At 46.0% G+C, this 26,251-nt stretch overlaps 9 protein-coding genes across 9 annotated transcripts; 7 read left to right on the plus strand and 2 right to left on the minus strand.

Moving 5' to 3' along the window:
* On the plus strand, positions 1-1,790 carry C8Q69DRAFT_520215 (hypothetical protein; the record flags this gene model as incomplete). Its single annotated transcript, XM_028633489.1, has 2 exons — positions 1-180; positions 232-1,790. Coding segments are annotated over 2 exons (1,719 nt in total), but the record flags the coding sequence as incomplete, so codon positions are not given.
* Positions 1,791-4,940: 3,150 nt separating this feature from the next.
* C8Q69DRAFT_252060 (hypothetical protein) lies at positions 4,941-6,209 on the plus strand. Its single transcript, XM_028626592.1, has one exon. It carries the CDS (start codon positions 5,352-5,354, stop codon positions 6,162-6,164), a length of 813 nt encoding a protein of 270 aa, XP_028485045.1. The 5' UTR covers positions 4,941-5,351; the 3' UTR covers positions 6,165-6,209.
* A 954-nt stretch (positions 6,210-7,163) lies between these two features.
* On the minus strand, positions 7,164-9,323 carry C8Q69DRAFT_465858 (thiamine diphosphate-binding protein). Its single transcript, XM_028630516.1, has 2 exons — positions 7,690-9,323; positions 7,164-7,613 (listed from the first exon to the last, which is right to left on the minus strand). Exons 1-2 carry the CDS (start codon positions 9,159-9,161, stop codon positions 7,337-7,339), a joined length of 1,749 nt encoding a protein of 582 aa, XP_028485046.1. The 5' UTR covers positions 9,162-9,323; the 3' UTR covers positions 7,164-7,336.
* A 960-nt stretch (positions 9,324-10,283) lies between these two features.
* On the plus strand, positions 10,284-10,958 carry C8Q69DRAFT_401996 (hypothetical protein; the record flags this gene model as incomplete). Its single annotated transcript, XM_028627946.1, has 1 exon — positions 10,284-10,958. The coding sequence occupies one exon, from the start codon at positions 10,284-10,286 to the stop codon at positions 10,956-10,958; it is 675 nt and encodes a 224-aa protein (XP_028485047.1).
* Positions 10,959-12,023: 1,065 nt separating this feature from the next.
* On the plus strand, positions 12,024-12,506 carry C8Q69DRAFT_432080 (ankyrin repeat protein; the record flags this gene model as incomplete). The annotated part of the gene is made up of 1 exon (XM_028628500.1): positions 12,024-12,506. The coding sequence occupies one exon, from the start codon at positions 12,024-12,026 to the stop codon at positions 12,504-12,506; it is 483 nt and encodes a 160-aa protein (XP_028485048.1).
* Positions 12,507-16,797: 4,291 nt separating this feature from the next.
* On the plus strand, positions 16,798-17,815 carry C8Q69DRAFT_465861 (ankyrin repeat-containing domain protein). Its single transcript, XM_028630517.1, has one exon. It carries the CDS (start codon positions 17,084-17,086, stop codon positions 17,609-17,611), a length of 528 nt encoding a protein of 175 aa, XP_028485049.1. The 5' UTR covers positions 16,798-17,083; the 3' UTR covers positions 17,612-17,815.
* A 102-nt stretch (positions 17,816-17,917) lies between these two features.
* Positions 17,918-19,271, minus strand: C8Q69DRAFT_432082 (hypothetical protein; the record flags this gene model as incomplete). The annotated part of the gene is made up of 3 exons (XM_028628501.1): positions 17,918-18,301; positions 18,363-18,817; positions 18,881-19,271. 3 exons carry the CDS (start codon positions 19,269-19,271, stop codon positions 17,918-17,920), a joined length of 1,230 nt encoding a protein of 409 aa, XP_028485050.1.
* A 1,013-nt stretch (positions 19,272-20,284) lies between these two features.
* On the plus strand, positions 20,285-21,119 carry C8Q69DRAFT_402099 (hypothetical protein; the record flags this gene model as incomplete). Its single annotated transcript, XM_028627953.1, has 3 exons — positions 20,285-20,322; positions 20,398-20,766; positions 21,089-21,119. The coding sequence occupies 3 exons, from the start codon at positions 20,285-20,287 to the stop codon at positions 21,117-21,119; spliced, it is 438 nt and encodes a 145-aa protein (XP_028485051.1).
* A 1,110-nt stretch (positions 21,120-22,229) lies between these two features.
* Positions 22,230-25,583, plus strand: C8Q69DRAFT_491623 (hypothetical protein; the record flags this gene model as incomplete). Its single annotated transcript, XM_028632151.1, has 3 exons — positions 22,230-22,439; positions 23,583-23,678; positions 23,743-25,583. 3 exons carry the CDS (start codon positions 22,230-22,232, stop codon positions 25,150-25,152), a joined length of 1,716 nt encoding a protein of 571 aa, XP_028485052.1. The 3' UTR covers positions 25,153-25,583.
* Between the last annotated feature and the right edge of the window lie 668 nt (positions 25,584-26,251).

Genomic DNA, 26,251 nt, shown 5'->3' on the forward strand with positions numbered 1-26,251 from the left:
AACAAACCTAGACGACGCAGAGCTAGAAAGTCCCAACAGGTGATCGAGAGCAATGGCCAAGAAGCCCAGGCCGGTGACGCACATGGTGAAGAGTCCCGTGCAGATGCCCCCGGCGAGCCAGATTCGGAGTCGGACAACGGTTTTGAGAAGATCATGCAGCGGAAGGAGATTCGTGAAGTCGTGAGTATGTTCCGAATGCTGGGGAATCGATGGCATCCTCACCCTCCATAGGCTACACAATTGGTTCACGGGAAGATGGAGGGGTACTGGACGGTCGTGGCCAACCTGTGCGCATTGCTCCAGATGGCCTGGAGGAAGGCTCCATTCCTTTTTCCACTGATGAAGGAAGCGTTGGGACCCAATCGCGCACTGATTACCCTCATCCGGAAAGGACCCCATGCCGACATCATCCCGCAAAGTGTGCTTCCGTGGCCGTGCTGTGACGATGAACAACCTGGCTCGCCTGCTGGTCCGGCGCGCCTCTCATCGCCCTCGCTCGCGGTTCCGAGCCCTGACGCGCCGATTGTTCAACCGCAGACGGCGGACGGTCCATCGTCGGTGACCCCGGCGGCACCGTCGACGCTGACTGCGCAGCACCAGCCTCCAGCCGTGCAAAGCACGCAGACGGCGTCCGAATGGACTGCTGCCGCAGCGGTAGGGGGCGACCATCCGCTTCAGCAAACCGCCCAACCTCCGCAGAGCCAGGCCTCCAATCCGTCACCACCGGCTCCCCGCAGTGGCATCCCTGACCATCCGCCGGCTGGTCAACTGGGAGTGCCGCCGAACACTGTGGCTCAGCCCCAGACATACTCGGGGTCCGTGACATACCATCCGCTGCCCACAACCGGTTTGACGACGGCTCCTGCGCCAGGCCCAGCAGGCCCAGCAGGGCCGCCCGCCCGCCCGCCCGTGCCCATGCCCATGCCCACTGCATCCCAACCGCCACAAGCGCCGCTATGGACCACGGATGCTGTCCCGCACATTACCTCTGTTCAACCGCCATCGGCGCCGGGAGTGGCGCCGGGGCCTTATCCCGGACAGTCCGTGAGTCACGGCGTGGCTGCGGGCATGCCGCAGGTTAACCAGCCGATGCACCCTACCGCTCTCGCATACGGCTCGTTGCATCCGCAGGTGACTGGTCACCTTTCCTCCGGCCAGCTCTACGTCGGCCCAGCCGGTCAGGTTGTACAAGCTGGCCATGCTTTTCAAACCGGTCAGGCTGGTCAGGCTCTTCAAACTGGCCAAACTGGTCAAGTTGTCCAGACCGGTCAGGCTATTCAAGCTGGTCAGGCCATTCAAGCTGGTCAGGCTATTCAAGCTGGTCAGGCTGTGCAAGCTGGTCAGACCGTTCAAACTGCTCATACTGTTCAAGCTGTGCAAGCTGGTCTAGGGGCACCACCGCAACCTTCGTTTCCGATGGCCCACGGCCAACCTGCCGCTGCGGTCCCAAACGGTGGCGGCTCGCTGACCGCACCCCAGCCCGTTCAGCACTGGACGCCCGGCGTGGCGGGACTGCCGCAGGCAGCGACGCAAACCGCCCCTCCAACGCAACCGGTAAACGCCGCGCTGTCCGCCCAACCAACAGACCCGTGTCAGGGAACGCTGGTGCACCCTGGGCAGCCGCAGGCATCAACCCAACCGCCCACCGGGCACCCTCCCGTCGAACCATCTCAGCAAACACCCTGGCCAGCCCAGCAGCAGAATGACTCTGCGATGGACAGTGACCCGTATGGGCTGAACCTTTTGGATTCTTGGTCTCTATTTAAGTGATCTCTGGCGGGTGTTTTATTCATCTATTATAACTAGCTTTTCCTAATGTCAGAGCCCATCTTTCTTCCATCCTTCGTGATTCTCGCCCGCTGTCCTATTTCCTAGATCCTGGTCCTGCCGGATTCTCACTGGTAGAACAACATCAAACGCTGCTCGTATTGTGAACCTCTTGGGGCTTTTTTGCTCGCGGGGGCCACTGGCTATCGTCGCAGACTCGTTCTGTGCGTCTAGAATAACGCCCTAATGTCCGGTGGGGTGCCCAATCCGTGGCTATCCTACATCTTGGATGTGCTGGAACCAGACGCCGGCAGCCCCTGCTCAGATGCAACCAGCCCCTCGTCTGAATCTGTCCCCGAAGAGTATCCCCAGCCCTGTAGTCTCTGGTGCATTTCGCCGTTTCGCTAACTGCGCCTGCGACCAAGGATGGCCAGCGATGTCTCAGAGGATGCTCTGAACGCGTAAGCTCCCCCATTGTCTTAACCAATGACTGCGACCGCATGCTCATCTCCTGTCTACCAGGGCCACGGAGGAAATCCGGTAAGAACGCGAAGGCTCCACTTGGTCTCCATATGTTGCTAGGACTCACGATGAACCTAGCCGACTGCAGGCGGACATGGCTCGGTAAGGCTCGCGGCGGAAACCCCCTTGGTGGACACCGGTCCTAACATTGACATGAAGCTATCGGGGTGAGGTCGAGGAGCACATCCGGTACCATTCCTTTCCTGGGCCACTTTCGTCTTCGCTAGCTGACCATCCTGGAGATCCCTGAAGCGGGCCCTGGACGAGACCAATGAGCGGTACGTGGACAGAAACCTCGGCCGCCACCCATTCCGCTTCACTCGCCGAGTGGTGATCATGGCATTTTAGGCTAGGCTAACACCTCCCGTGGAAAGGCACACAACCGAGATTCGGTACTATCCCCCGCCTCGGCCGAATGGTGCGGTCCGGGAGTCTCTGGGGCGACTATTGAATGCTGACCATGGTAACAGTGATATCCGCCAGTGTATGGCGAAGATGTGGGCGTATGAACAGGATATGAAAGCATGGACAACCAAGGCCGGAGAAACAATCAACAAGCTCTGCAAACGCCAGGGGAACTGATCCGGGTTGGGGGGACGAGAAGATTGCCGCGAGCAAAGTCCAACTCTTCACCTAGTCCCATCTTGGACCCATGTGGCGTTGACCATGTCGGGATCACAGCGCACATCATTCTCCGACCGGACAGCGAGGAAGTACTGCGGCTCTAGAGCGAAACCTAGATGGGTGGGCGGGCTACCCCTCTTTTCTTTTTCTTTTCTTTTTCTTTTCTTTTTCTTTTCTTTTTCTTTTCTTTTTCTTTTCTTTTTCTTTTCTTTTTCTTTTCTTTTCTTTCTTTTAGTGTGCGCGCGTTTCCTACGGTAAAGAAAGTTTCGGCGAAATGGAAGGCATCTGGAGGCAGCAAGGAAGGTTCCATCAAAATCTCGGAGGAAAAGCAAATTTCAGCTTAGACTAATTTGGATGACTCGGCGCTAATGCACTCCATACCTTAAGTACATCAGTCACGCACATTAGAGGGCGGGAGGGCCGGTGCATGCAGTGATCCGCCATGATCTTCATGCAGCCTTGAAGAAAAATCTACCTTAGAATGACAGCCCGGGCTGCTCACGATAGTAGGCTTATAGAGAAGGGTAATCTTCACCGCCGACCTCTGGTCACTAATATTAATCAATTTGCTCGGTGTTTGCCGTCAGCACTCGTAACTCGATCCCTACTGTAGGAAAGATAGCTTTGTCGGCCCCCCCACACGACCCCCACCTCTCTTGCTTTCCAAAAGCACCAGGTCGAAGAAGAGTGTTGGAGAAAGAAAGGGGGGCTGCCGACCTCCAATGAAAAACCGGTCGGATCCATACTATCTCCCCAAGTGCCTTCGCCGAACCATGTGTCCCCCAAGGGCGCGCTTGGGAGCAGAAGTCAATGTCATTAGGCCCAGGCCAAGCAATGGCCCCAGCGTAACCGACGCCCAGCCGGTTCAAACCCTCTTCCTCCTGGTCTGCCACTTATACATGGCCGGGGAGAATACTCTTACACCAGGGATGGAGGGAGTGACACCGATGTGCAGATAACGTCAACACGGAATTGACAACGACGACGAAAAGGAATGGGGAAAAAAGGCGTAGAAGCAATTGAGAGGGAACTCAATCTGGGATTGCCGACCGGAAGTTTGTCTTGATACAATGCCAAAGAGTACCCATGATCCTCGCGTTCTTCCATAGGCGTCCTAGATACGTCTCCGTTCCACTGTTACTTCGGCCTTTGTCGCTGCTTCGGAAATTGATTGTTTGGTGGGGATCTGTCACATGATTCTGTCGATTTGCAGTCATTCCAACGACAGTCAATTCCAAATACCAGCGGAGGGAGCAATTGGACAGGAGCTGACATGTGTCTCACGACGTCGGGTAGGGACATGGCATGTCCAACGGAATTCTGCCAGGACTGCTGCCTCGCTCGGTTCTGAAGAGAGACTATTGGGGGTCCTACTTGATTCGGTATAGTGTTTACTGGCGTTAAAAGTACGGGTGGGTCTCGCTGAGCGGAACCACGGAAATGCCAGGTCTCCTGCGATCGGCGTATCCGACCAACCCGGGTGCTGTTTGCCTCCCTCGCTTTTCCTCTCTGTTCGAAGAGCAAGATGTCGTTGGGACTTTTACCTTTTTCTCCATATTCCCACCTTAGCCAGAATGATTTATCGTTGCACTGTCAATTTGACCCCCTTCGGCTACCTCCCTTCAACTCCGAGCCTGATCGCCTGATCTACTACGATCACCTTCCCCAAGCAGTGTTTGAAATTGCCCAGCGAATTGCGTGGTTACTACTTGTGTCAGGCACACTTACCTATGTCACTGCCGGCATATTCGGGGTGCTTCGGCGATATCTGGCTTGAAATGAGAACGGAGTATCGTTAGCTCAGTCAACATTTCCCCCTCAAAACTTATCATGGCTAAATGCTGCTGCTGTATTTAGTTTGGAAACGGACGGTGAACTGCTATTTTTTTTATTCTCCTAAACTAAGCTGCAGAGTTCTACAACTGGACGTCGCCTGACAGGCCGGTTCACAGCATCATTGCCAAATCTCTAAAAGCGATAAAGAATTTTGTAACTAGGGAAACCTCAAACACACCCCAAGAAAAAAAAAAAAAAAAAAAAAAAAAAAAAAAAAAAGGGAAAGAAAGAAAAACAGTAGACAGGCAAGTGGAATTCAACGCACACTCTATTGTTGCTGACCTTCACGTCTCTTGAAACTGCGCCTGCGAATGAGTGGATATTGAGGCGCCAAATCTTGCAGGGCTTGACCTTCATAGGGACGCCAAAATCTTGTGTCTACGCCTAGATAATTTTGTAAAGTATTGAAAACCAGCAGTGTTAAAAGTCTGGTATGATTATACCTTGTAGATTTTATTACTTCTTTATTGCCACATCCTTCCCAGTCCTCAGGGTTCGCGAAAAGAGTATAACCTCTAACATACGTAGCCCTTCCCAAAAATTACGCTTCTCGTTCTGTAACTTTTCTTATTACCCAGTTCAAAGTCTGGCGGTTTTCTAGTATGGTTGTGCTGAATCGTGTGCACATGCTCTTTCCATATGTGTTATGCTTATCCTCGTTAATTCTGAAGGCCTTAATCATAATGGGGTGCACGTCCCAGTCAGCGATATCTGCCGCAATGTACTTTGTGAAGGTAACTCGCTTGAGCAGTTCTACAAAATCTACAATCCCAAGTAGAAGGCAGGCAAATTATACAGCCACATCTGTCCTGGGCATAGGGGAATTAGAGACATATACAAAGCACTTATCAAACGCTGATAGCTCAACAACCAAATTCGTCGGAATTGTGGTGGATGTTGCGAGTAACAGAAGTGCAGTAAAGGCACGAAATACCAAAACTATAGGGGCTGTGGAGCGATTTACGGGTTTCTTGGGGTACATGCATCCGGAAGGGGGAGTGAGATTTAGGGTGACTCAAGTAGGGGGAGATAATGTCATAAACAAAATTGAAGCACCTCTTACTGAGATGCATTTGATTGGAATACTGAGCTACTGTTGTGGAAGCTCGAACCTCACGTTCTCGAACCTTACTGACTGTGCTCCGCCGAGCTTCTCTTTCACGTTCAACTTTGAAGATGTTTTTAGGGTACAGCAAGGGACTTCTAATGTATTAACTCCTCAAGCGGTACATGATACGATTGGATATTATAGGAACTGCACACAATGGGCTATTTTTGCTTATCTAACAGCGTCCTGTTCAATAGGGCTCATAGTCCTGATCAGTTTTACAGCTGTCTGTTCTCGGTTGGGAAGTGTAATTACGAGTCTGTTCGCCCTGGTGAGGGGAACCATCCCTTTATTATGCTTTTGCTGAAACTAGTAGACAGCAGCATTTTCTAGTTTCGGAGCATCTCTTACCGTTCTTTTCGCGAGCAAAGCCCTCGCTAGCAGCTTGAACTCTGTGTCAACAACAATTGGCGTTGAGATAACCCTTGGACGGCGAGCTATCATTATATCGTGCATTGGAACAGCGTTGGTCATTATAGCAGCTCTGATGTTGCTTGCGCATACATGCTACGGACCTGCTAAACCTAGGATAAAAACTGAACAGAGGGTCTAAAATAGCTAGGGCAGTACTATAGAACCCCTGAGCTCTCCTAGTGTTTACCTCATATACTGGGTACATACTGTATAGTATACTACCGAGTTGAAGAAACCAGTACTGGCATACTCTTAGAGACACTGATAAAGGAGACAGGTCTTGGGGCTGGTGGGATGGTGAGACTATTCAAAGGGTCAAGCAATATAGTTCTTATGGTTAGGGATTTTCGTTTAGCCCTCGATACTGGCTCAAGGTAATTCGGACAGGAAAAATTATATATAGTAGAAGCTCATCATCCTGCATTGAAAAATATCTTGTTTTCAACTGTGGACCTATCACTGGTGGTAATATAAACGATTCTTCAAGATATTTTGCTATGTCTATCATCATGGCATGCCAGAAGTAAATTGAAGATTCTGTTACCTTTAGTACAGATTCCAGGTGCCGAAGAATTTTGAACGATGTTCTACTAGTTAATGAACGGGAATTTTGCTTGTCGCATTTAGGGCCTATATGACGCTCGAATAAAGGCTTTCTGATTAAAAGTTGTACATGCCCCCAATTGAATGATGTTGTTTCAGAGAGTTCTGGATGTCACCAGATTGTAACGTTTTGATCCCCAGAAATACGATACATATGCTCTAAGAGAAAGGCTAAAACTACGATGACACATTGGGAGTTGGATCTTCCTGTCTATTTAGCAACTTAGATCATTTATTTTCTACGCAGCTAGATATACAATAGCGCCGGCTCAAGCTGCGATCAAATGGCGAAGCAAACAATTGCTATCACATATATAACCTTTTTCAACTGTATGACATTGATCGACGTAATATATACAGCATATAACGGAGCTGAGATCAACGATATGTATAAACATTGTAGAGTTTGAAACAGTAGACGAGGGTTGACCATGCTGTCGTCCACCCGGACACTAGGTTTTTTTAACTGTTTCCATTCTGATCTTTGGCGATTTTCATCTGTCTCTTTAGTAGTGGATGTGCATCATCTTTTTCTAAGATGACTTCAATCATGGACAAGCCCCTGCCACGTATAATGTGCTCGCTTTGTAAAACCCTTTCAAGATCAGCCCATGTTCTCACCTGCTTGGTAAATACTGGGTATTCTGAGTCATCTTTCCTTGCACCGAAATACCACGGAGACTCCAGATAGCGCCAAGGCTGTATATCATTGTAGTATGCTTCCATGCCATGAATATACCTACAGAGTTTGCAATTTAGTAATCTGTAGAGCAGAAGACTATTGATCCATGCGCTGGGTGGGCACATCGACATACCTTTCAATTGTATACCCATCATTGTTAATAAGAAAAATGATTAAGTCAAGGCGATTGCGTATGATGTCACTAAGTACTTGAGCTGTCATCTGGAAGCTACCATCCCCTTCGAACAGGATTGTTCTCCCTTTGTTTCGAAGACCTTGCTCAACCATCTCCCGTTGTGCAAGGGCTGCGCCGCAGGATGCCCCTAATGTGTACCCGATGGATAGCCAGAGTGCAGAGTTGATGATTTTGGCATTGGGCGGAAGGACAAAGTCACAGCCACCGGCATATGGCGTACCGGTTTCCGTTAGAATAATATCGTCGGAGTGGAAAAACTGCGAAACATAGCGCCAGAATATGTCTTGCGTGATAGATGCTTCAGGGCGCGGGGAATCCAAAGCTCCTGTCATATTCAAACGTCTTGGTTCAATGCATGATTCATCGTACGCAAATCGAGACGGATCTAGCTCAGAAATGGTCTTGCGGAGAATGGATTTGGTATTCATATTCAAGTAATTTTCTCCTCGAATATTGATCGTGAATTTGTGTAGCTCAATAGTGATGGCTTCGCTTGTAAGCGCAGTGAATCCGAAGGTGTTGGTATCAGCATTCATCGGAGCAAACCGTATTACTAGGTCACGACTCTTAACCCATCGCATGAAGTCCGAGTTTCCAGCGGCGCCTGTATATACGCCGCAAAAATTTGGATAAGTTTCATTCGCTGTCCCTTTCCCGAATGGAGTAGTAACGACTGGGAACCCTGCCAGGCGCACAATATCGTCTGCTTCTTGTTCCAAACCGTATCGTGACACCCAGCCATCGAGTATGATGAGAGGCTGCGACGCTGAGTACAGTGATTTGAGCAATTCTTTCACCACAGTTTGCTCCACTTCTGAGCCTTCATTCAGAGACAACGAGGTATCGATACCTTCCTCAAGTCGCGATGCAGATATAATTACTTTCGCCATATTAGCAGGTATTTCGATGTAGACAGGCCTGCTGTGTAGCAAACATTGACGCAACGTCTCGTCAATCAAGACTGGTGCATGGGAAGCAAGCGTTAAATTCGCTTGAGCACACGTAAAGCTTCTGTAGATGGATGCATAAAGTCGAGAGTTGCCGTCACCCAAGGAGTGATGCAGAATTGCATTTTGATCTTGTAGATATGTTGGTGGTGTGCCGACAATATGAACGAGAGGAACTTTCTCTGCATATGCTCCTGCGATGGCATTGAGTGCTGATAACTCCCCAACTCCGCTCGTTGTCATCAGCGCTGCTAACCCTTTGACTCTCGCGTAACCGTCCGCAGCATACCCAGCACTGAGTTCATTGGAACACCCCACCCAGTGAAGCCCAGAAGGTCTAACATAATCCAACGCGACCAAGTTGAAATCACCAGGCACACCATATATACTGCACACACCCAATTGCCGCAGTCTGTGGAAGACATATTCCGCAACGTTAATTCGGGCAGTGATATGAGCCATCTGGGTTATCGCGGGGAAGTGAGCTATTGATCTCTGCAGCAAGCGCTTAATTCGCAGAATATCTCTCGTTCTTGGGCCTCTTATAAAAGAAATGAAGAACAAGGATATAATATTCACATTTTTATATCATAAATATTGACAAATAAATGGGTACAGTATATTTCATCTATCTATCGAAATTCATTAAATCTGTTCAGTTTACATGGTTGAGGGTCTTCGATGTATAGTTCATATCGCCGACAAGCCATGGTCATACGTTTATTTTGAGCATATCAACCCTGGGGAACGTAATAGGTATAATGATGCGTCAACGCTAGCTGTCGACCACGTTCCCCGGTGCGTGCTTTCATAGCAGGTACTGCGTGTTGAACAAAGCGGGTCGTCCAGGTATCCGGAAAATAGGTACCGTCACAGACAGGGGTACAGCACGACGAGCGGAATTAATCGACTATGATTTGGCACGAAGTTTCGGCCAAGCGCGAATAGTAAATATGGTACTACGTAAAGTATATAGTTTAACGATGTTTGATAGAGAACACTCTTATAGATTCTTTACAGAAATTAACGAGGCTTTCATATTCCGGTGTCCTTTTGACTTCAAACAGGAAGCCGTGAATGCTTGGGTTTAATGAAGGGAAGAATGGTGAAAAGTCTGATTTCCACTGGTCAACCAGAACAATCAAAGTTAGGGGTTATTATCATAGGGCGCATGGAAGACAAGTATACCACTGACTAGTTAACGATCCTACTATTGCTATGATTATGGATCAAGTTTAACACCTGTAGGAATCTGTTGGCTACACAACTACATGTTCCCAGTAGACAGGACCATATAGAGAATGTACCCTGCAAGAAACGCCAAAAGAAGAACTATGAGGGTCTAACATCTCTGTGATTCCTAACATTGCTGACTCTTATTTCTCGGAGCTATTTAAAGTTCTTCGAATAAATACATATTGTCAATACACATCTAAGGCAACTAAGTATTAAGCTCTTTAGCGTCTATCTACATACACTGTTGTGACCGAGAGAGATACAAACTATCAGTCTTTTCTCACACTACGTATTCAAACACCAACGAAATCAAAATCTCGCGTTATGGATGCCTATCTATTGGAGAACATGTGTGACAATGTATCCGTCATCCTCGTCCATGGATTTAGTTGTGCGTATTTCGCTTCAAAATTCATTAACCAAGCCATAATTAATGCCCCGAACAAAATCTTGGACGAGATGGTGGTGTTGGCCTTCCTTCTCGCAGCGATTTGTTTCTGCTGGTTCTGCATAAGAGCCCGCACTACACAGACACAGCAACTGCCGCAATGGGAACAAGCAGGAACAATTATCCTAATTGCTGCATCAACAATTGGATTCGTCTATTTCCAGTTTTATTTCGAAAAATGGCCACGCACAGTGTATATGGCAATATTTACCCTGACCGCCAGAGAGTTTGCATCTCTTTGTTTCCGCTCTCCGACAATATTTCCTGTGCTTTGCCTCACATACGGCATGCTTGCCATGATCCCTGTTGTCCATGCGAGTCTCTGGCCATCTGCTTGCCGACTGCCGATGAGAGCTCATTTTATGTCCTATTTGGGACTGACTGCAACTGGTGGATTATTTCATAAGTTACGAATCCTCGAAAGGCTTACTAGACTTGGAAGCGCTTGTACCGGGAAATTTCTCCTGCATGCTCATTTTATCATCGCTGTCATACTATTGTGGCAGGGGATATCGGCTGCATATGTATCTGATGCTATTCCAAGTGTCGATCAGTGCAGAGAGTGGAAGTGGTGAGAAAGTTAGCTCCCCAAATTATCCATAATACCTGGCCAAACACTTCAAGCTTGTTGCAGTCGTTTTCTGAGGGTGCCTGGCTTGGTCGAAAATGGGAATCATATGATGAGAACCCATGGTTTTGTATGTATGGCTAGTTAACTGGTGTTTCACCGAAAGGTTGTCATGCGGAGCTCCTATCAATGCTTTATCCTTCAACACAGCCATCTGTCCTAGTTATTTCATTGGAAAGTTCTTTACAGACTATACTGTACTGCATGATCACATTAATTGTTCTAGGGTTGCAGAACGTAACCGTAGAATATCAACTAGCTAACAAGTCAAGTTCAAGGGAAATTTTTTGAAAGGAGCGTGATATACTATAACTTAAGGGAAGTGTCCTAACCTCAGAGATATTCTTCATAATAAGTAGGCATTAGGGTCAACATCAATTTTTCCCCTCATCGCTTAAGCTCTTGTAACGTCATGATTCATTGCTAAAGATTCATCGTTAAGAATCGTGGATTTGCCACCAACTCCATTACTTTTGCAATCTGTTTTCCGGCTCATATAGCCTTTGACTAGTAAACAGGCTCTAAAATGTCATATAATGTATAGCCTAACCCGGTCTATTAATATAATTTTGGGAGGGCAGCGGTATACAGTATAACCTTTGTGCCTGGGGCTTAACTCGAAAATGTAATGTACTCATATAGTACTGTTGGAGCACGAGGAGAAGCATTCTAAGTTTCCCCTATCTTCACTTATGGTCATAATTACGGTGTTGGAGATAAGATATGTCTACCTGAACATCTTGAGAGAGACTAAGGGCCGTCCGGGGCTGAGAAATATGTCACCCAGCCAGTTATAGTTCTCATTGTACTCTCCTATAACCTAGGGCATCATTAAACTACTGACATATATTTTCCTTCTTACAAGATACACCTTTGAGTATATAGAAGCCAAGGTAGATCGTCATTTAAAGCATCCATAGCTGCTGGCTGTATACAATCACCATCTTGCCCGCTTGTTATATTCGATTTCTAAAATTACTGACATTCTGTCTCGATCAGAATGAAATTATCCATGGCGTTGAGACCCGAAGTCGATCTTGAGTTCCAACGTGTTAAGAAAATTAGAGAAATAAGCCTAAACCACGATATTCTCAATTTTATCGAGCTAGCACACGCGTCATTCCAACAAGGGAGGACGTCAAATCCCCGGGGCCCCTTTAAGAGATCTCTTCTTCACTATGCGGCCATGGGGAATTGTACCGAACTTCTCCGCTTGCTACTTCAAACTGGAGCACCTGTAGATGTTTGTGACCAGAATAAGCGAACACCCCTCTCTTGGGCTGCAGAATACGGAGCACTAGATGCAGTAATGCTTCTAGTGGAAAATGGAGCCAAAGTAAATTCCATTGATGATACGCTCACTTCCCCCTTGGCATGGTCGCTATCAGCAGGTATGGGCCAGATAGTGGAGACAAGATCCTTCCTTAGGCAAAAAGGTGCGAGACAACGATGGATACTGAGGAGAATAATTCGTGTTTTGGTATCGCGGAAATAGTGACTAGCCACATTCCATTTATAGCTAGGATTGCGAGTGGTGGGGTTACATATGATTACCTTCTCACCACATCTTTCGTTTATGTTAGTTTTACAAGTGAAATTCGATACATAGCTGCAACTTCCTTGCAAGCTAATCTAACAGTACACGTTGCCAATCATTCTTCTTGCTGATACTATACCCTTGGTGATTAACTGCATCCATGAAGCTAGTCTTCCGACAGCCCGCATCCTTATTTGAATAAGACACAATATGTGCATGGATAAGACCAAGTTCACTAGTTTTGATGACCCTGGCTCCGCGGCTATTTGTGGAGAGGCACGTCAGTGGGTTGAAAACATAGGGCGTCCCAAAAAATGCTATGGCGATTTGTCGCCTGCTAAGCAAGCCGCACTGGTCAGCCAGTACGAGGACACTGTAATAATCAGCAGTATAATCATTTTAAGAAAGACGCGCAGTACATTCCAGGCTGTCACCATTATCAGGGGCAAGGGGGGGTGAGTTCCGGCATAGTGTCGCCTGAAAAGCCTACATCTAGTTTTCCCTATCTCGTCTGAAGTAAATATATTTGCTGTACGCTTGAGTTTATCTAAATCATAATGGTGCTGCTTATGAATTGTCTTTAAAGAATACCTCCGTTATTCTTCTTAATGAAATACATAGAACCCTCTCTGAATGGCTCAATATCGTAGGTTAATGTCCATGCCAATTTTCTAGACATGGCTGCTGATGACAATACGAATCCTGGGCCACATGGTTACACTGAGTTGCAAAAACGGTGCCCGGGTGCTGTACTCTCTTCGTCTAAATTTGTGGGTCCTCTAGCCCACATATGGTTAGCAGTTTAAATTTACACCAATAAGCTCTATTAAGAGTTGATTACTACTGAGAAACCCTGTTAGTTGCAACGATAGTAGCCAGCAATTTGCCTTGTAATTAACGGGGTTTCTCAGTAATAATAATTCTATCCACTTATAGCCTAGAGGACCCACAATTTGAAAGAAGAGAGTACAGCACCCGGGCACCGTTTTTGCAACTCAGTGTAGTTCCCTTTACATCTTATATTGTCAAAATCTACTTGATAAAAAAGTGGTACAGTACGAAATTGGAAACAGTAGTGAAGAGAAGATCTTCCAGTCACTGTCCTTGAGACTTGCTAGAACAACAGCTTGAGCTAGATAGATCGATCGGCGTCGTTTTCCACCTCAAGAATACTCTTGACGCTGACATTGCACGTTAGCAGCAATGGTGAGATGTTCCAGGGTCTCTGTAGATAGCGTAAGTGCCGTGCATAGAGCATGAGTCAATATCTTTCTCTTCTTCACGACACAATGAAAAATGCTTTTGGTTTTATTTCTTCTTCTTATTAGTCGAGCTGCTAATCCCAGCGCTTGACAATATTTGCTTCGTTGAATAGCGCTGTGCAACGCTGTTGTTCTAATACGACCATTCCTGCGATGCCTTTTGGTGAGCACCGTCCGCATGTGGTTTATGATGTTATTCATCAACATCGCCTTATGAGACTTAGTCAGGAGTTCTTGCTCTTGCGGCAGCCGCTGTTTCTCTGGAACCATGTATTGATGTTGTTCCAAATGAAATTCAGTGGCCAACCGTGAACTTCTGGCTAAACCCGGGGCCTTGAGCAAGATTTGGTCAAAGAGTGGTAATAGTAAGCTATAGTATATGATAGAGGCGCAAGTATGGATGCTCATGGAGAATTCTTTAGTTCTATTTGACTTTACTTCGTGCCGTGATCCATGAATTCCTTGGAAAAGGAGCAAAACATCGTCATTATCTTGCCTTGACTCGGCTGCCGCCGGATGGTCGATATGATCTTCTTTGGAGGTGACGCTAACTACGCGGTCATCTTGAGGCTTTGGTGCGTGTAGCAGTATCAAAGCCAAAGAGATACACAGGCGAGGTAGTGCCAAGTCTGAACGAGGGAAGTTTTGTCTGATCGATGCCACTGCTTTGTTTGCCATGTTTTGCTGCCTGATATTGTTCAGCAAAGATAATTGTAATGCGAAAAGTTCATACGCTGCTGGATCGATGTACCATCTAGGCGTTTACTCACATATAACTTGATCATTAATCGGGGTACACATTGTTTTGGTCCTTGATCAAAAACTTAAGCGATTGAAGCTTGCGGCCTCAAGTTATGCTGTTTCGGTGGGAATACCTAGCCTTTTTTTTTTTTAAAAAAAAAAAAAAAAAGAAAAAAAGATTCTTCGGCGGTTCATGATTATGTTACTACTCAGGAAAGATTAGCAGTGTAGCAGGTACATAAATAGACTATATGACAAGAATTACCGGAAATATGATCGAAGTGTAAGTTTTTACACGTGTACTGGTCAGACCTATACATTCAAAATATGTCACATAGAAGCATCCTATACTAAATTAAATGCCGGTTTCTGCCTCATGCAAGCTTGCGAGTGAATGCCATGAAAGAATCGATTAACCACTTAACAAGGGCTGTCTCTTATTGAGATGGGTAGGACAGACCTCAAGTGAAGGCGCTTGAGAGCCGCTCAATATAAATCTCTCGTCTAGGAATGGTCCCTAGTCATGAACCATATGAAGGCAGCTTAGGCCCCCTTAAATAGCTCTCGACCCCTAGAGAAATGATACGAATAAGTTGTGTAGATGGAGACTATAGGGGTACATTAGACAGCCAAAAAATTAAAATCTGAAAAGGGCAACAAATTTAAACTCCATTTCTTCACCATTTCAAACGCTTTCAGTTTATATGTCGATTATGCTGCATAGGTTCCCCATTTCATTACTTAGGCATCTTTATACCGGCTATGTGCCCGATATACAACCTGAATTTACGGTTATAGCTAGAGTTAAACCATAAACTTCCCTGCGGTATAAACTACCAAGCTACCAGCATTTCGCCAGGCCTGTAAATCAGCAAGTTGATCCTTACAAAATATTACTTATATACTCACTTAGAAAAACTTACTGCTAAGATTGAGAGCCCAGATTTCAGAATCGTGTCTCTACATATGTTGCTCTATAACTAAACTTAGGCCTCGGGCAACCAGTAGGTAGATATAGCGCTTAATAAAATAGTCAAGCTTTCTGGGAAGAGACTGCGAGATATGGTTGGCCAGAAAGGGATTGTTTTTGGAAGGCTGAATTGGTTGTACATAACGGTCGTCCAGCAATGGCACATACATTAAGGACGCTACCGGTGCTGAAACAGTACAGAATCACACTGCTCACAAGCAACAAAGCAGCCGCCCACGTACTGAGGAGCCCGCGATAACAGTTGGGCCAGGAATACGTGTGCCAAATATACAAGTCGATTAGAAGACTACAAAGAAACGGAAATAGGATCAATATCCGTTGGGTTTCTACCAGCGAGGATAACAAACTGTTGGGCCTGGCGAAAGAGCAGGCTAGGACAGCGACCCAAGACGACGCCACTCCATACACAGAGCTCCCCAGAATGAAATTAACTACCCTCAATATCGCACGAGCCCATGTAGGCACCAGTAAAGGCCTGCCAGAGAAAGTTGGGAAACACGCCGAAAGAGTGGATGCCGCACTCCCAGGTAAACATACCCGACAGCTGTATGATCGACTATCCTGGAAAGAGGCGAGCGTGCTGGCTCAACTCCGGACGGGTATGGCAAGACTAAATGGGTACCTCCACCAAATCAATGCTGCGCCGACAGATCAATGTACATGTGGACAAGCAAGAGAGACCGTAGAGCACTTCCTCTTTCGATGTCAGAAATGGACGGCACACCGGACCGACATGCTGTAGGGTCCGCTATGTAGTCGAATCCGATCCTTCAAGGTAGGCTATCGTCAGGCAGTGAGGAGCTGAATTCTGGCTCGTATGGCAGCCGAAGTCCGGTCGGTGCCGCCGAAAGACTTTGGGAAGACATTCCCCCAATTTTTATCCATGAGCTTAAAAATGATAATGCCTTCGGCAGATTTTCGCTGAAATTTCAAATCACAATAGGTAGATTCATCATAACAGGTAGATTCGACTTGAGAAAATATTTCAAGGCATTCGGAGGGGTGCATATCAGGAAACCCACTGATATGAAAACATCTTTGCTCAGGAAAGAATAATAAAGAACTTGCTGGATTGTGATCACGCAATATTTCCGCTAGTCAATCAACCACCAACTAACCCATTTCACCGTATAGTTGCCTTACTGTCGGAGCGGGTTCCCTCATATTAAATTTATTGTGCTGTGCGCTATCTCAAGTCGGAGGTAATATAAAAAGAGCGGAATAGTGATTGTGAGCGCCGGAGATAGAGAGAAAATATGGTCTGTTTATAATCCAAAAGGCGGAAAGAGTTGGCAGATTCGCTGGGCATCGAACTGGAAGGCTTATCTCTGACGTCCAGATCGTATCATGATGACAAACTTTGAAATCTGCATAAGCTCTGCAATCTATTAGTGTAGTGGTTCAGGTACGAGGGTAACTTGAATTCAACTGTATTTATCTTGGGAGCGAAACGGCTCCTGAGAACTTAGGTCGATCTTCCGCCCGAGCTTGTGCTCCATACGGCCTTTACTCTTGACAGCACACGGGATATACATGCCCTGATGAGCGTAAACAGAGGCCTTTACCAACTGTGGAAAAAATATCTATATCAGCACAGTGTGGACCATGAAAACGGCGCCGGACTTATCCTAGCAGCCGGGAAAGGGACTTTATCCGCGATGTGTTGTTTTCTCGGTGTACCATCGGTGAACGTGCATGTCCGAAACGTAGCCGGACAGACGATACTCCACCTCGCAGCCCAGCAACATGACGGATTCTACATTATGATGATGCTTTTGCGGGATAGTCGTATGGACATTTATGCGACTGACACTGTGGGACGGACGCTGTTGTCTTATGCGGCATCGAACGATGACTGTCGTCCGCTTAGCGTCCTACTACGGCACAACGATATTGATGTTAATATGGCCGGCGTCCAAGGCAAAACACCGTTTTCCTATGCCGTCAATAGGGGGCACAAAAAGGCAGTAAAGAAGCTTCTCGACGACACGCGGCTAGATCCCAATCTAACTTCCGATCATCTCTCGCCCATAGCGATTGCAGCAGGCAGCGGTTCATGGAGTTTCTAGAGATGCTTTTGAGTGACCAGCGCGTGACTGTCAATAACCAAGATCAGGGCTATATAGATCCAGTGGTCTGGGCATTGTTTCGAGAATAAGAGTGAAGCATCTGTTTCCTGCTTTCAATCTGTTGAAAAGGTTAAGAAAAATATAGAACATTAGAGGCAACAGTGGGAGTATGACTGTTGACATATAGTAGTCCAGTATGTAACGTTGAATGGGACTGCTTATTATATCTAAGGACTAATCTAAGCATCCATAGAAGGAAGCTTGAAAGAGTAGTCATACATTTCTTGAGGAAGTTCTGTAGAAGTATCACAAAAAGTCCATTGGAGCAGCTGCACTGTACCTGTTCCTTTCATGATCCAGTATTGCCTTGTATAATCTGTTTGTATCTCGTTCAGAACCCAAGTCGACAGGTTGCAGGCCTTTCCCCAGGTGCTGCATCTGCATAAGCGCTGCAACAGAAGTAAGATGGAAGTCATCCGTGTCAATCTTGATCGGAGGGGCTTTTTCGACACTTCCAGACAAAATATGCGAACATAAATGAGGTTCTTGGCATAGGGGCCGTGCTAGGCCTATGCCATCTACCTCCTGCACGGCGCGTATCATACCTTTGACAGAGCGATATCCTCCAGTTACGTAAACCTTTGTGCGCTCCATCTTCTCCGAATAGATTCTCCCGTACTCTAAGAAGAACTGCAAGCCAGTGTCACTATGTTGCCCATCGAAGTTGTCATGTTTCATCCTGTTGACTTACCCCCTCATCCTGTGGTATAGAAGCGACCTGCTTGCGGCCGATTGTCCAATCCTCATAAGTGCCGCCGGACAATTCAACAAAATCGAAACGCATTTTCTCAAATTCAATGCACAGTTGAACAGTCTCTTCCAAGTTGAACGTGCTCTCCTGGAATTCAACAGCGTTAATCTTAATACCAACGGTAAAGGTTTCTGCCACTCGTTCGGATATTGCCTTTCGAATCTCGGATATCAACTTCATTCTGTTCTTTATGTTGCCCCCGTAATTATCTTGACGTTTGTTTGTTCGGGCCGACAGGAATTGGCTTAGCAGGTGCCCATGAGCTGCTTGCAACTGGATACCGTCGAACCCAGCCCTTTCAGCATATGCGGCGGCATGAGCAAAACCCTCCACAATATAGCTGATGTCCTCCCTTTTTGCTTCCCGGGGCTTACCAAAATCAGCCCCAAAGCTCCCTCCGCTCACCCCTATGTCGCTCGCACTAATTGGAAATGGTTGCAGGTATACCGGGGTCTGACGACCGGGGTGGCATAGTTGAGCAATAATGAGGGAGCCATGACATTTTGCTTCCAATGCGATTTTACTGAATCTCTCAAATTGCAAACCCTCAAACGGTGCATCTATAGGTATGATAGGATCTCCGGCTGACACGAGATGCTGAGGATCGATCATAATATTACCAGTAATGATAACTCCAATGTCACCCTCGCCCCAGCGCCGGTATAAGTTGACGAGCTCAGCAGAAGGGATTCCACGAGAGCCAGAATCAGAAGCAGAGAAAGACGCCATGCATTCGGCTGTAGAGCTCTTCAGTAAGCGGTTTATGGCCCACTTACCCGAGAATGAGAATAACAGACGGCGTCCCAATAGGTCTGGGCTGATGCTCTCCGGACCAGTAGAAGATGGCATTTTTTTGGTGATTTTCTTTGTTGTCAGGTTGTATAATAATACTTATAGATGTGTTAAGCAGAAGGGCCGTCCTGTTTAGGTAATCCTTAACTGGGTCTTGGTAATAATGCACAGTCTCTTCTATAGCTTATGCGGTTAATGTATGGCACGAATATTTTAGTGCAAAGCAGCCTACGGTAATATTATGTTCTACAGGCTCTAGAGTGTTCAATCCGAGAACTAATAATTAATCATCTTACATATGTTCGGTTAGTACGTTGATCACAAGCCCACAGATAGCTTCGACACCCAATTTCCGCAGTAGGATTCTTCAAATCGCGGGATCAGTAAATGTAGTAATAGACTATTGGACCCAGGTAGTTAAGCACCTTCTAGCACAGGGTTGTCGTCCTCGCACTAACCTTTACAGTGCTGGGGCTAATATCCGTTTTCTATTTTGCTGAGTTTAATTTGTTTTGTGTAGCACCGCCCGTTGGGGTTCGAGCGAAGTGGGGACGAGAGCCACTTTAAAAAAAAAGGTTCGAAAAATCTAAGAACGTTCAACTTGTTCAACCAAATGCAGAATGATAACCATTTCGACCTTAATGTGCTTAGTCGGTTGTGTTCATTCTTCCAAAAAAGAGACATAGGTTTTTACTTCTAAGGCATTCGCCTTCCTGGGCAGTATACGATTCCTTTCAACAAAATGAATACTCGTAAGACCTGATTAAGGGACTATATTTTACCGCATGATTGCAGACCTGGTACCGAAAGTCAATGAACATGTTCAACAAATCAATATTTTCTTCTCTAGTACCTTCACTTGCCCCTGGTTTCTTAAGTGTTTCACCAAGCTTTCTGCATATGATGTCTTAGAAGACTCGGTCTTAGTATAAATACTTGAAACGCAGACTTAAGCCTACCCAGCACTTTTCTTAGTGCCGGCCTTGACTGATACCAGCCACGATTCACCTTCTAGAAATATTCCTTTACTAGATAGTACGAGTGTATCCAATTGGAAATCACCTTTCACAATGACTGGAATCACTGCAATGATCAAAGCGGCCATTAGGTGAGTACTGATTAATATGTGAACGAAAGAGCCGGTAACTGAGTGAAATAGAGTGCCACATATGGAGGTTAATAGGATGAATTCTGCCCGTGTACTCCAATGCTTAAGCGGAGAGAAGAGGTCCCTCGGTCTCTATACGCTTGGCTTCTCCTATTATGCGGAGATGTACCTCGCCTTCGAGGAAGCATGGAGAGACCTTAGGGACTGGATTGTCAAGTATCCCTGCAGCTCAACTAGTCCCAGTTACGAAAAGAGAATCTCAGATCTCTTAAAGCTTCTTAGCATGGTCGACCTTTATCGGACAGAGCGGCTTATAGAAGATCTTAAGAGACTACACTCCTCTTACCCCGCCATGACCAATCTGACTACCAATGAGTCGCACGACATGCATATAAAAGACGTCATCAAACGCCGCATAAATGAGAACCCGCACAAACTGCTCGCGTACGTCTGGGTACTCTACTCGGCTTTGTTTAACGGCGGCCGATTTATTCGCCAAGTGATACTCAAAGCTGGACCCGGATTTTGGGGTCTAACCACGGATGACGAAATTCAATCCTTTCCACCTCCTTTGTCCTTTTGGGCAGTTAATAATGACCCGGAGTTCCACGAAGCTTTTAAATCTCGAGTGAACGAGGCCGGTGAGCTTTTGACTTTGCATGAACGACAGGATGTGATTCAAGAATCGGTCTGGATCCTTCACAGGTGCAAGGAACTGACCGAGGAGCTTGATGAACGAGCAAAAGTATATAGAGATTCTTGACAGCCTGATGGATGACCTGAACGCGGTCCTCTAGAAGGCTTCAACCACATGTGCAGCAATAGCCAACGAGGCGGCACGAATTTTAATCAATATATGGATTGCGAAAACTATGTATGATATATGGAAGAGCCTCTCGATAAATCGAAGGGTCTTGTTCCCATTCCATTATATGTATGAACAAAATTAGAATACTTCACAGGAGCAAGTGCCTTGTGATGCATCTGAAGCACTCTGTACAGCAGTTAGAACGAGATATACATGTATTATAAAGATAACAAAACACTACTCTCGAGGAAGAATTCCATGGAATAAGAGCCTTATATCTTGCGACTGAGATAGTTGAGATTTTTTTCGGGGAGCTTCAAAATTGGTTGATAATGAGGGTCAACTGCCCGCGGGCTATGCGGAAGGGAGGCGCCATATGTTCTTCGAAAATTAAAAAAAAAACCTCCCGATGAATTAGACCTATAAAGCAACGTACTGTACAGTAGTGGTTACACATTCTGCTGCCTAGTAAGGGGCAAGATCCTGAGGCATAGAAGACAATGATTGAAGACCCCTTCAAGAAGTCGATCTCTTCTTGAGCTCGATTCAGTGACCTGAGAAGTCAGCCTGCCCTTCTCAAAACGTTGCTTAAATGGAAACCCTGGTTTCACTATTTCATACAGGGAAATGAAAGTCATGAAGGAAGTATCTAGCCACTCAAGAAGGGCTGCTCTACATCCTCAGCAGGATAAATCTTATTGATAGTAATTTGAAACCCCAAAGTCCGTCAGACGCATATTCTTGGTTTAGGGAAAGTAAATTGGCCCCTACTCACAGATCATGCGAAGATGCCCAAAATTCCCAAGCAATTCTTGACCCCTTCGAAATAGTAGGATTAACTCAGAAACACCATATACCTTTGGCATTCGTTGATATACACCAAACTTTCCTGCCCTTCACAACCACGAATCTCAGCAGTTTATACCTGAGCCTCAATTCTAGTATCGCCAACAAAATTTGGGGAAAGGAGCGTTGGCCTTATATATATGTATAAGCAAGACCTGCCCTGTCTTGATCAAATATTGTATTACAATCGACCAAAATAATTGCAAAAGCGGAAGAGTTTATCATGGATCATCAATCTTCTTGGAATACCGATATGCATCTGAATAGCATAGGAGAGACAATCAACCATGAGATACTCGAACAAACGGAATGGGAATTCGAGTCCGACTACTCGGAGCCCGGTTTCAATGATGAGAACTTCCTCGGCAACCAGGGGCCAAATAGTCCCGCTTGGGTAAATAAATACGCCAACTATGAACTTTTAGACTCAGATGACTCATCTGAGGGAGACACTGCAAATTCGGTGAGCGCTCTTTGGGCTACTATAATGAAAAGCATATTTATGGTGTTTACTCTAGGTTCTTAGCGAAGAGACTGACGGTATAACCATTCTTGGCGAACGAAAAGTTGACATAGCCAGTGGTAGAAAGACTCAGTTTCTTGTGCAGTGTTGGGTTGACGAAAAGCATATGGAACTGTTTATTGAGTTGATGAGAATGTCATAACTTTGACCTTATGGACGCCCGTACATATTTCCTTCATCGGTCCAGATCTGAGTTCGCGGGTGTACACCACATCAAACCATTTAAACCTCACTGTTGCACGCCCGCAGGAAACTGTACCAAGCCTGACATGTTATTGTCACAAAGAGGAGAAATGGAGAAGTAAAGATGGAGAATGTAGAGTGAATTTCCCTTATTCAGGGACAAGGATAAAAAGGGAAAAAGAAAATAAAATAGTCAACTAAACTCTCCAAAAGCCATAATTTCACTCCCTCTCCGTAGCGTCGTGGCTTCTACAAGAATATCTATTCGCCGGGAGGGCTACTGTACCATACTGTGCTAGTGAAGAAGTTGAAGAGACATCTATACGGCGTCGTGCATCTGAAAGCTCTCTGTAATCTACAGAAATGCGATAACAATAGCGAACACTGGATGAGATGACCAGAAAACCACCAGCGAAAGCTTTTTGTCAACCTGAAACTGTTTACCATCCTGCTGGTGCAAGGGCTCTCCACGATATACTGTATTTATTAATTTGTGATTTTCCAAGTATTACGAGGGCCTCAACAGATGGTTGCACGCTGCTCAACAACACACAGTGCTGGGCTTCGGCTCAATGCTCCCTAGACACCCTTTTATGATAGCTCTCACCACTAGCTAAGCCTCAAAGCGCGTGACAAACAAGAATGGTGGGAGAAATCACATGATGAACCAGCATTGATTAGAAAGGCAATATGCAAACTACCGCCTGGGGACGTATGCTTCTGATTCAAAGTGATACAGGACCACATGTAAGAAGCAAAATTGTCTCTTTATTCTTCTCTCTTATCTTTTGTTTATATAATAGGCCATGCACTTGGCCATAGAAATAGTCCTAAGTAAGTCAAGTTACACTACACATTCCTAATGCCTTCTTACCCAAGATGTGGCTTAACAGCTTCCAGCTTCACCTAGGTTGGAAACACAGACTAGTGGTGATTGTGACTGCTAGCATTGTATTATGGCTTTTGGGAAAATACCTTTCTTTCCTAATCGGTGATGTGAGTAACTAGATTACCTGTTACCTCTACGCACTCTTATCTAACAGAAGAATAACTTTCTCAGTTCCAATATGTCGAGCATATCGATATTTCGGGATTTTACAATGATGGCAACATTCAAGAGCTCGGGTGCGAGAATATGAGGCAAACTGGCCATATTAGCGCGCAAAGAAGCATCCCCTTGCATGACAACATCACCCAGATAGCTAGTGCTTTAGCATCCCATCCCATGGTACACCTTAACGAAAAAAAGGTATCAGTGCCTGGCAAGGTAAATCCCAATCGCTGGACCCAATTCGCAGGTGCAGGGGTGTGGCTCCCCGAATACAATGTCTATCTTGTTGTTTCCCGTGTGGTATACACAAGGCCAGGTGTTTCATGGCCCACAATTAGCTTCTTAAGGGGACAATTATTTGACGAAGACTGGAACCACCTGGAAAAACATACAATAGAGTGGTATGGCACCAAGATGTATTTTCCCATGGTATTTGAGATACCAGCAGTGTGGTGGGAAGAGGGGGGCTTCTTCGGTCCAGAGGACCCTCGAATAATCTTAGACGAGGGCGTCCAAGGTGCCGAGCCGCTTATTGTCTTTAACATGATCTCGAATGGTGCAGGAAGTCCACGAGCCATGTGGATCCATAAACCATTCTCGAACTTTACGACGATACTGACAATACGGAACGAGGAAAGAAGGCCCGAGGAGAAGAATTGGGCCCCCTTCTTTCATAACAAGCCCAGTGCAGGTAAAAGAACCGGGACCAATGAGTATCTGCACTTTGTGTATAGTCTCAGGCCCCTACAGGTGCTCAGCTGTATGATTAGGACTGGTGAGTGTGACTGGGTATTCAGACAAGAAGTCCCAGATGCTTTAGCAGAATGGCATGGAGATACACGAGGAGAAATGCGGGGCGGAACGAACTTTGTGCCAATCCCTATAGATGGACATTTGGACATCCAGACGTATATCGGTCTTCCTCGAACGCATCTTAATTTCTGCAAAGCTGGTGCAACCTATCGCCCAGAAATAACGGTACTTTCCGGCTTCGAATCCAAGTTCCACATCGCATATGCCAGTGTTGCAACCGAATTCGGACACACGTTGCTTGATAAAGATCTCCTCAGTAATCCTTGTACCAAGGGTAATATCTTGATACCTAGCAGCATTGCACGATGGGTCTACAACTCCAGGGAAGACATGATGGCAGTGTCATTCAGCATAGCTGACGAAAACATTCACATCCTCCGCCTCTACGGTGTGTTGAGTTTCATCCGCAGCCTGCCATACTATAGCCGGTTCTTGAAACTTGACAACCCACATCATGACGACGCCTCTCGCAATTTTCGCTGGTCAGTGGTAGGGAACGAGGTAATAGCATGCTCTGTAGAAGCAGCGGCTAATTCAAGTCGAGCGGACTCAATTCTTGCAGAAATGGGTGAATTGTCCAAGGCACTAGAGCAGATTCGCATTTAGAGATACTTTGTGTGGCTGGAGCAGACCGAAGAAATCAATGATCAAATGGCACCGATTCCATGGGAGATCAAAGTCAAGATTGCTTCCTTTTGTTCTTATAGCGCCGTGCTGTCGCTGGGGAGATCTTCATTGGCTTTCCATAATTTACTACACGAACCTACTTTGATACGAGAGATTGCAGAAACCGTCTACTATAGCCGCCAATTCAACAACACAGGGTTATGGTCATCCACCCATCTCGATATACAGCATGCCAAATCTATCTGCATAGCGGTGGAAATGACCACCAGCTCTGCTAAAAAGTCCATATCTCTTGCTGAGTTCATCGCGCCAAAGATCATACTAGCTTCCTATTCGCATCCTCTTACTTGCGTCTTTGATTTGAAAACCTTACAACAGTGTCTGTGTATTGCTGAATATTACAAGCTAGCCAATTCGATACCAGATATTGCATTTTGCTTGGTTGCAACAACTTTGGAACAAGGAAAACTAGAACAAGATTTTTATATGCTGAGAAGCATTACTAGAAGCGCTATCTCCAACTCCGAAGGTTTACCTATAATAATCTTTCTTGCCATCAATCTATCCAGAGAAGATTTCCTAGTAAATTTACCGCGACCACGATTATCACTCATTCCATTCGGAATTTTACTAGGCGAATTTCTATCCCTTTTAACAGGACGATATAGTATTGCAACGCTTCAACAAACATCTCAACTCTCTGCTGTCACCCGATTTTCTTGATTGCGAGTGGATCGGTGTTTATTATCGGGAAGAAACTGACAGTATTTACGTGTTCGATTCTGTTCAGTTAATGATAACGCGTGACTCGGGCTGTTTGAAAGCCTCTGTATCGATTGACCAAGAATCTCTAGATATCGAAAGCAAGAATTTCATGATAACGGCGTTCGGGCTCGTCACCTTCTAGGAAGGGGTATCATGGTTCTGGAAGAAATATTAGTATAACGGCGGATTTCAAACGGTAGACGCTGGACATGATTACCAGCACGAAACTGGTTCGATTGTAAGACAACCTTGATCTTCGCGGGTAATCACTGAGCTGATAATCATAGGCCTATACGGTACAAATAAAGATATC

The sequence above is a fragment of the Paecilomyces variotii genome (genome assembly GCF_004022145.1).
Source record: "Paecilomyces variotii strain CBS 101075 chromosome Unknown C8Q69scaffold_5, whole genome shotgun sequence".
Lineage (NCBI taxonomy): Eukaryota > Fungi > Ascomycota > Eurotiomycetes > Eurotiales > Thermoascaceae > Paecilomyces > Paecilomyces variotii.

Excerpts from the sequence above, each read along its gene's own strand:
- C8Q69DRAFT_252060 (XM_028626592.1), top strand. The coding sequence starts at position 5,352 with ATGGTTGTGCTGAATCGTGTGCACATGCTCTTTCCATATGTGTTATGC.
- C8Q69DRAFT_465861 (XM_028630517.1), top strand. The coding sequence starts at position 17,084 with ATGAGCGTAAACAGAGGCCTTTACCAACTGTGGAAAAAATATCTATAT.
- C8Q69DRAFT_465858 (XM_028630516.1), bottom strand. The coding sequence starts at position 9,161 with ATGGCTCATATCACTGCCCGAATTAACGTTGCGGAATATGTCTTCCAC. Across the intron at positions 7,614-7,689 it reads GATGGGTATACAATTGAAAG|GTATATTCATGGCATGGAAG; the intron begins GTATGTCGATGT and ends CAAACTCTGTAG.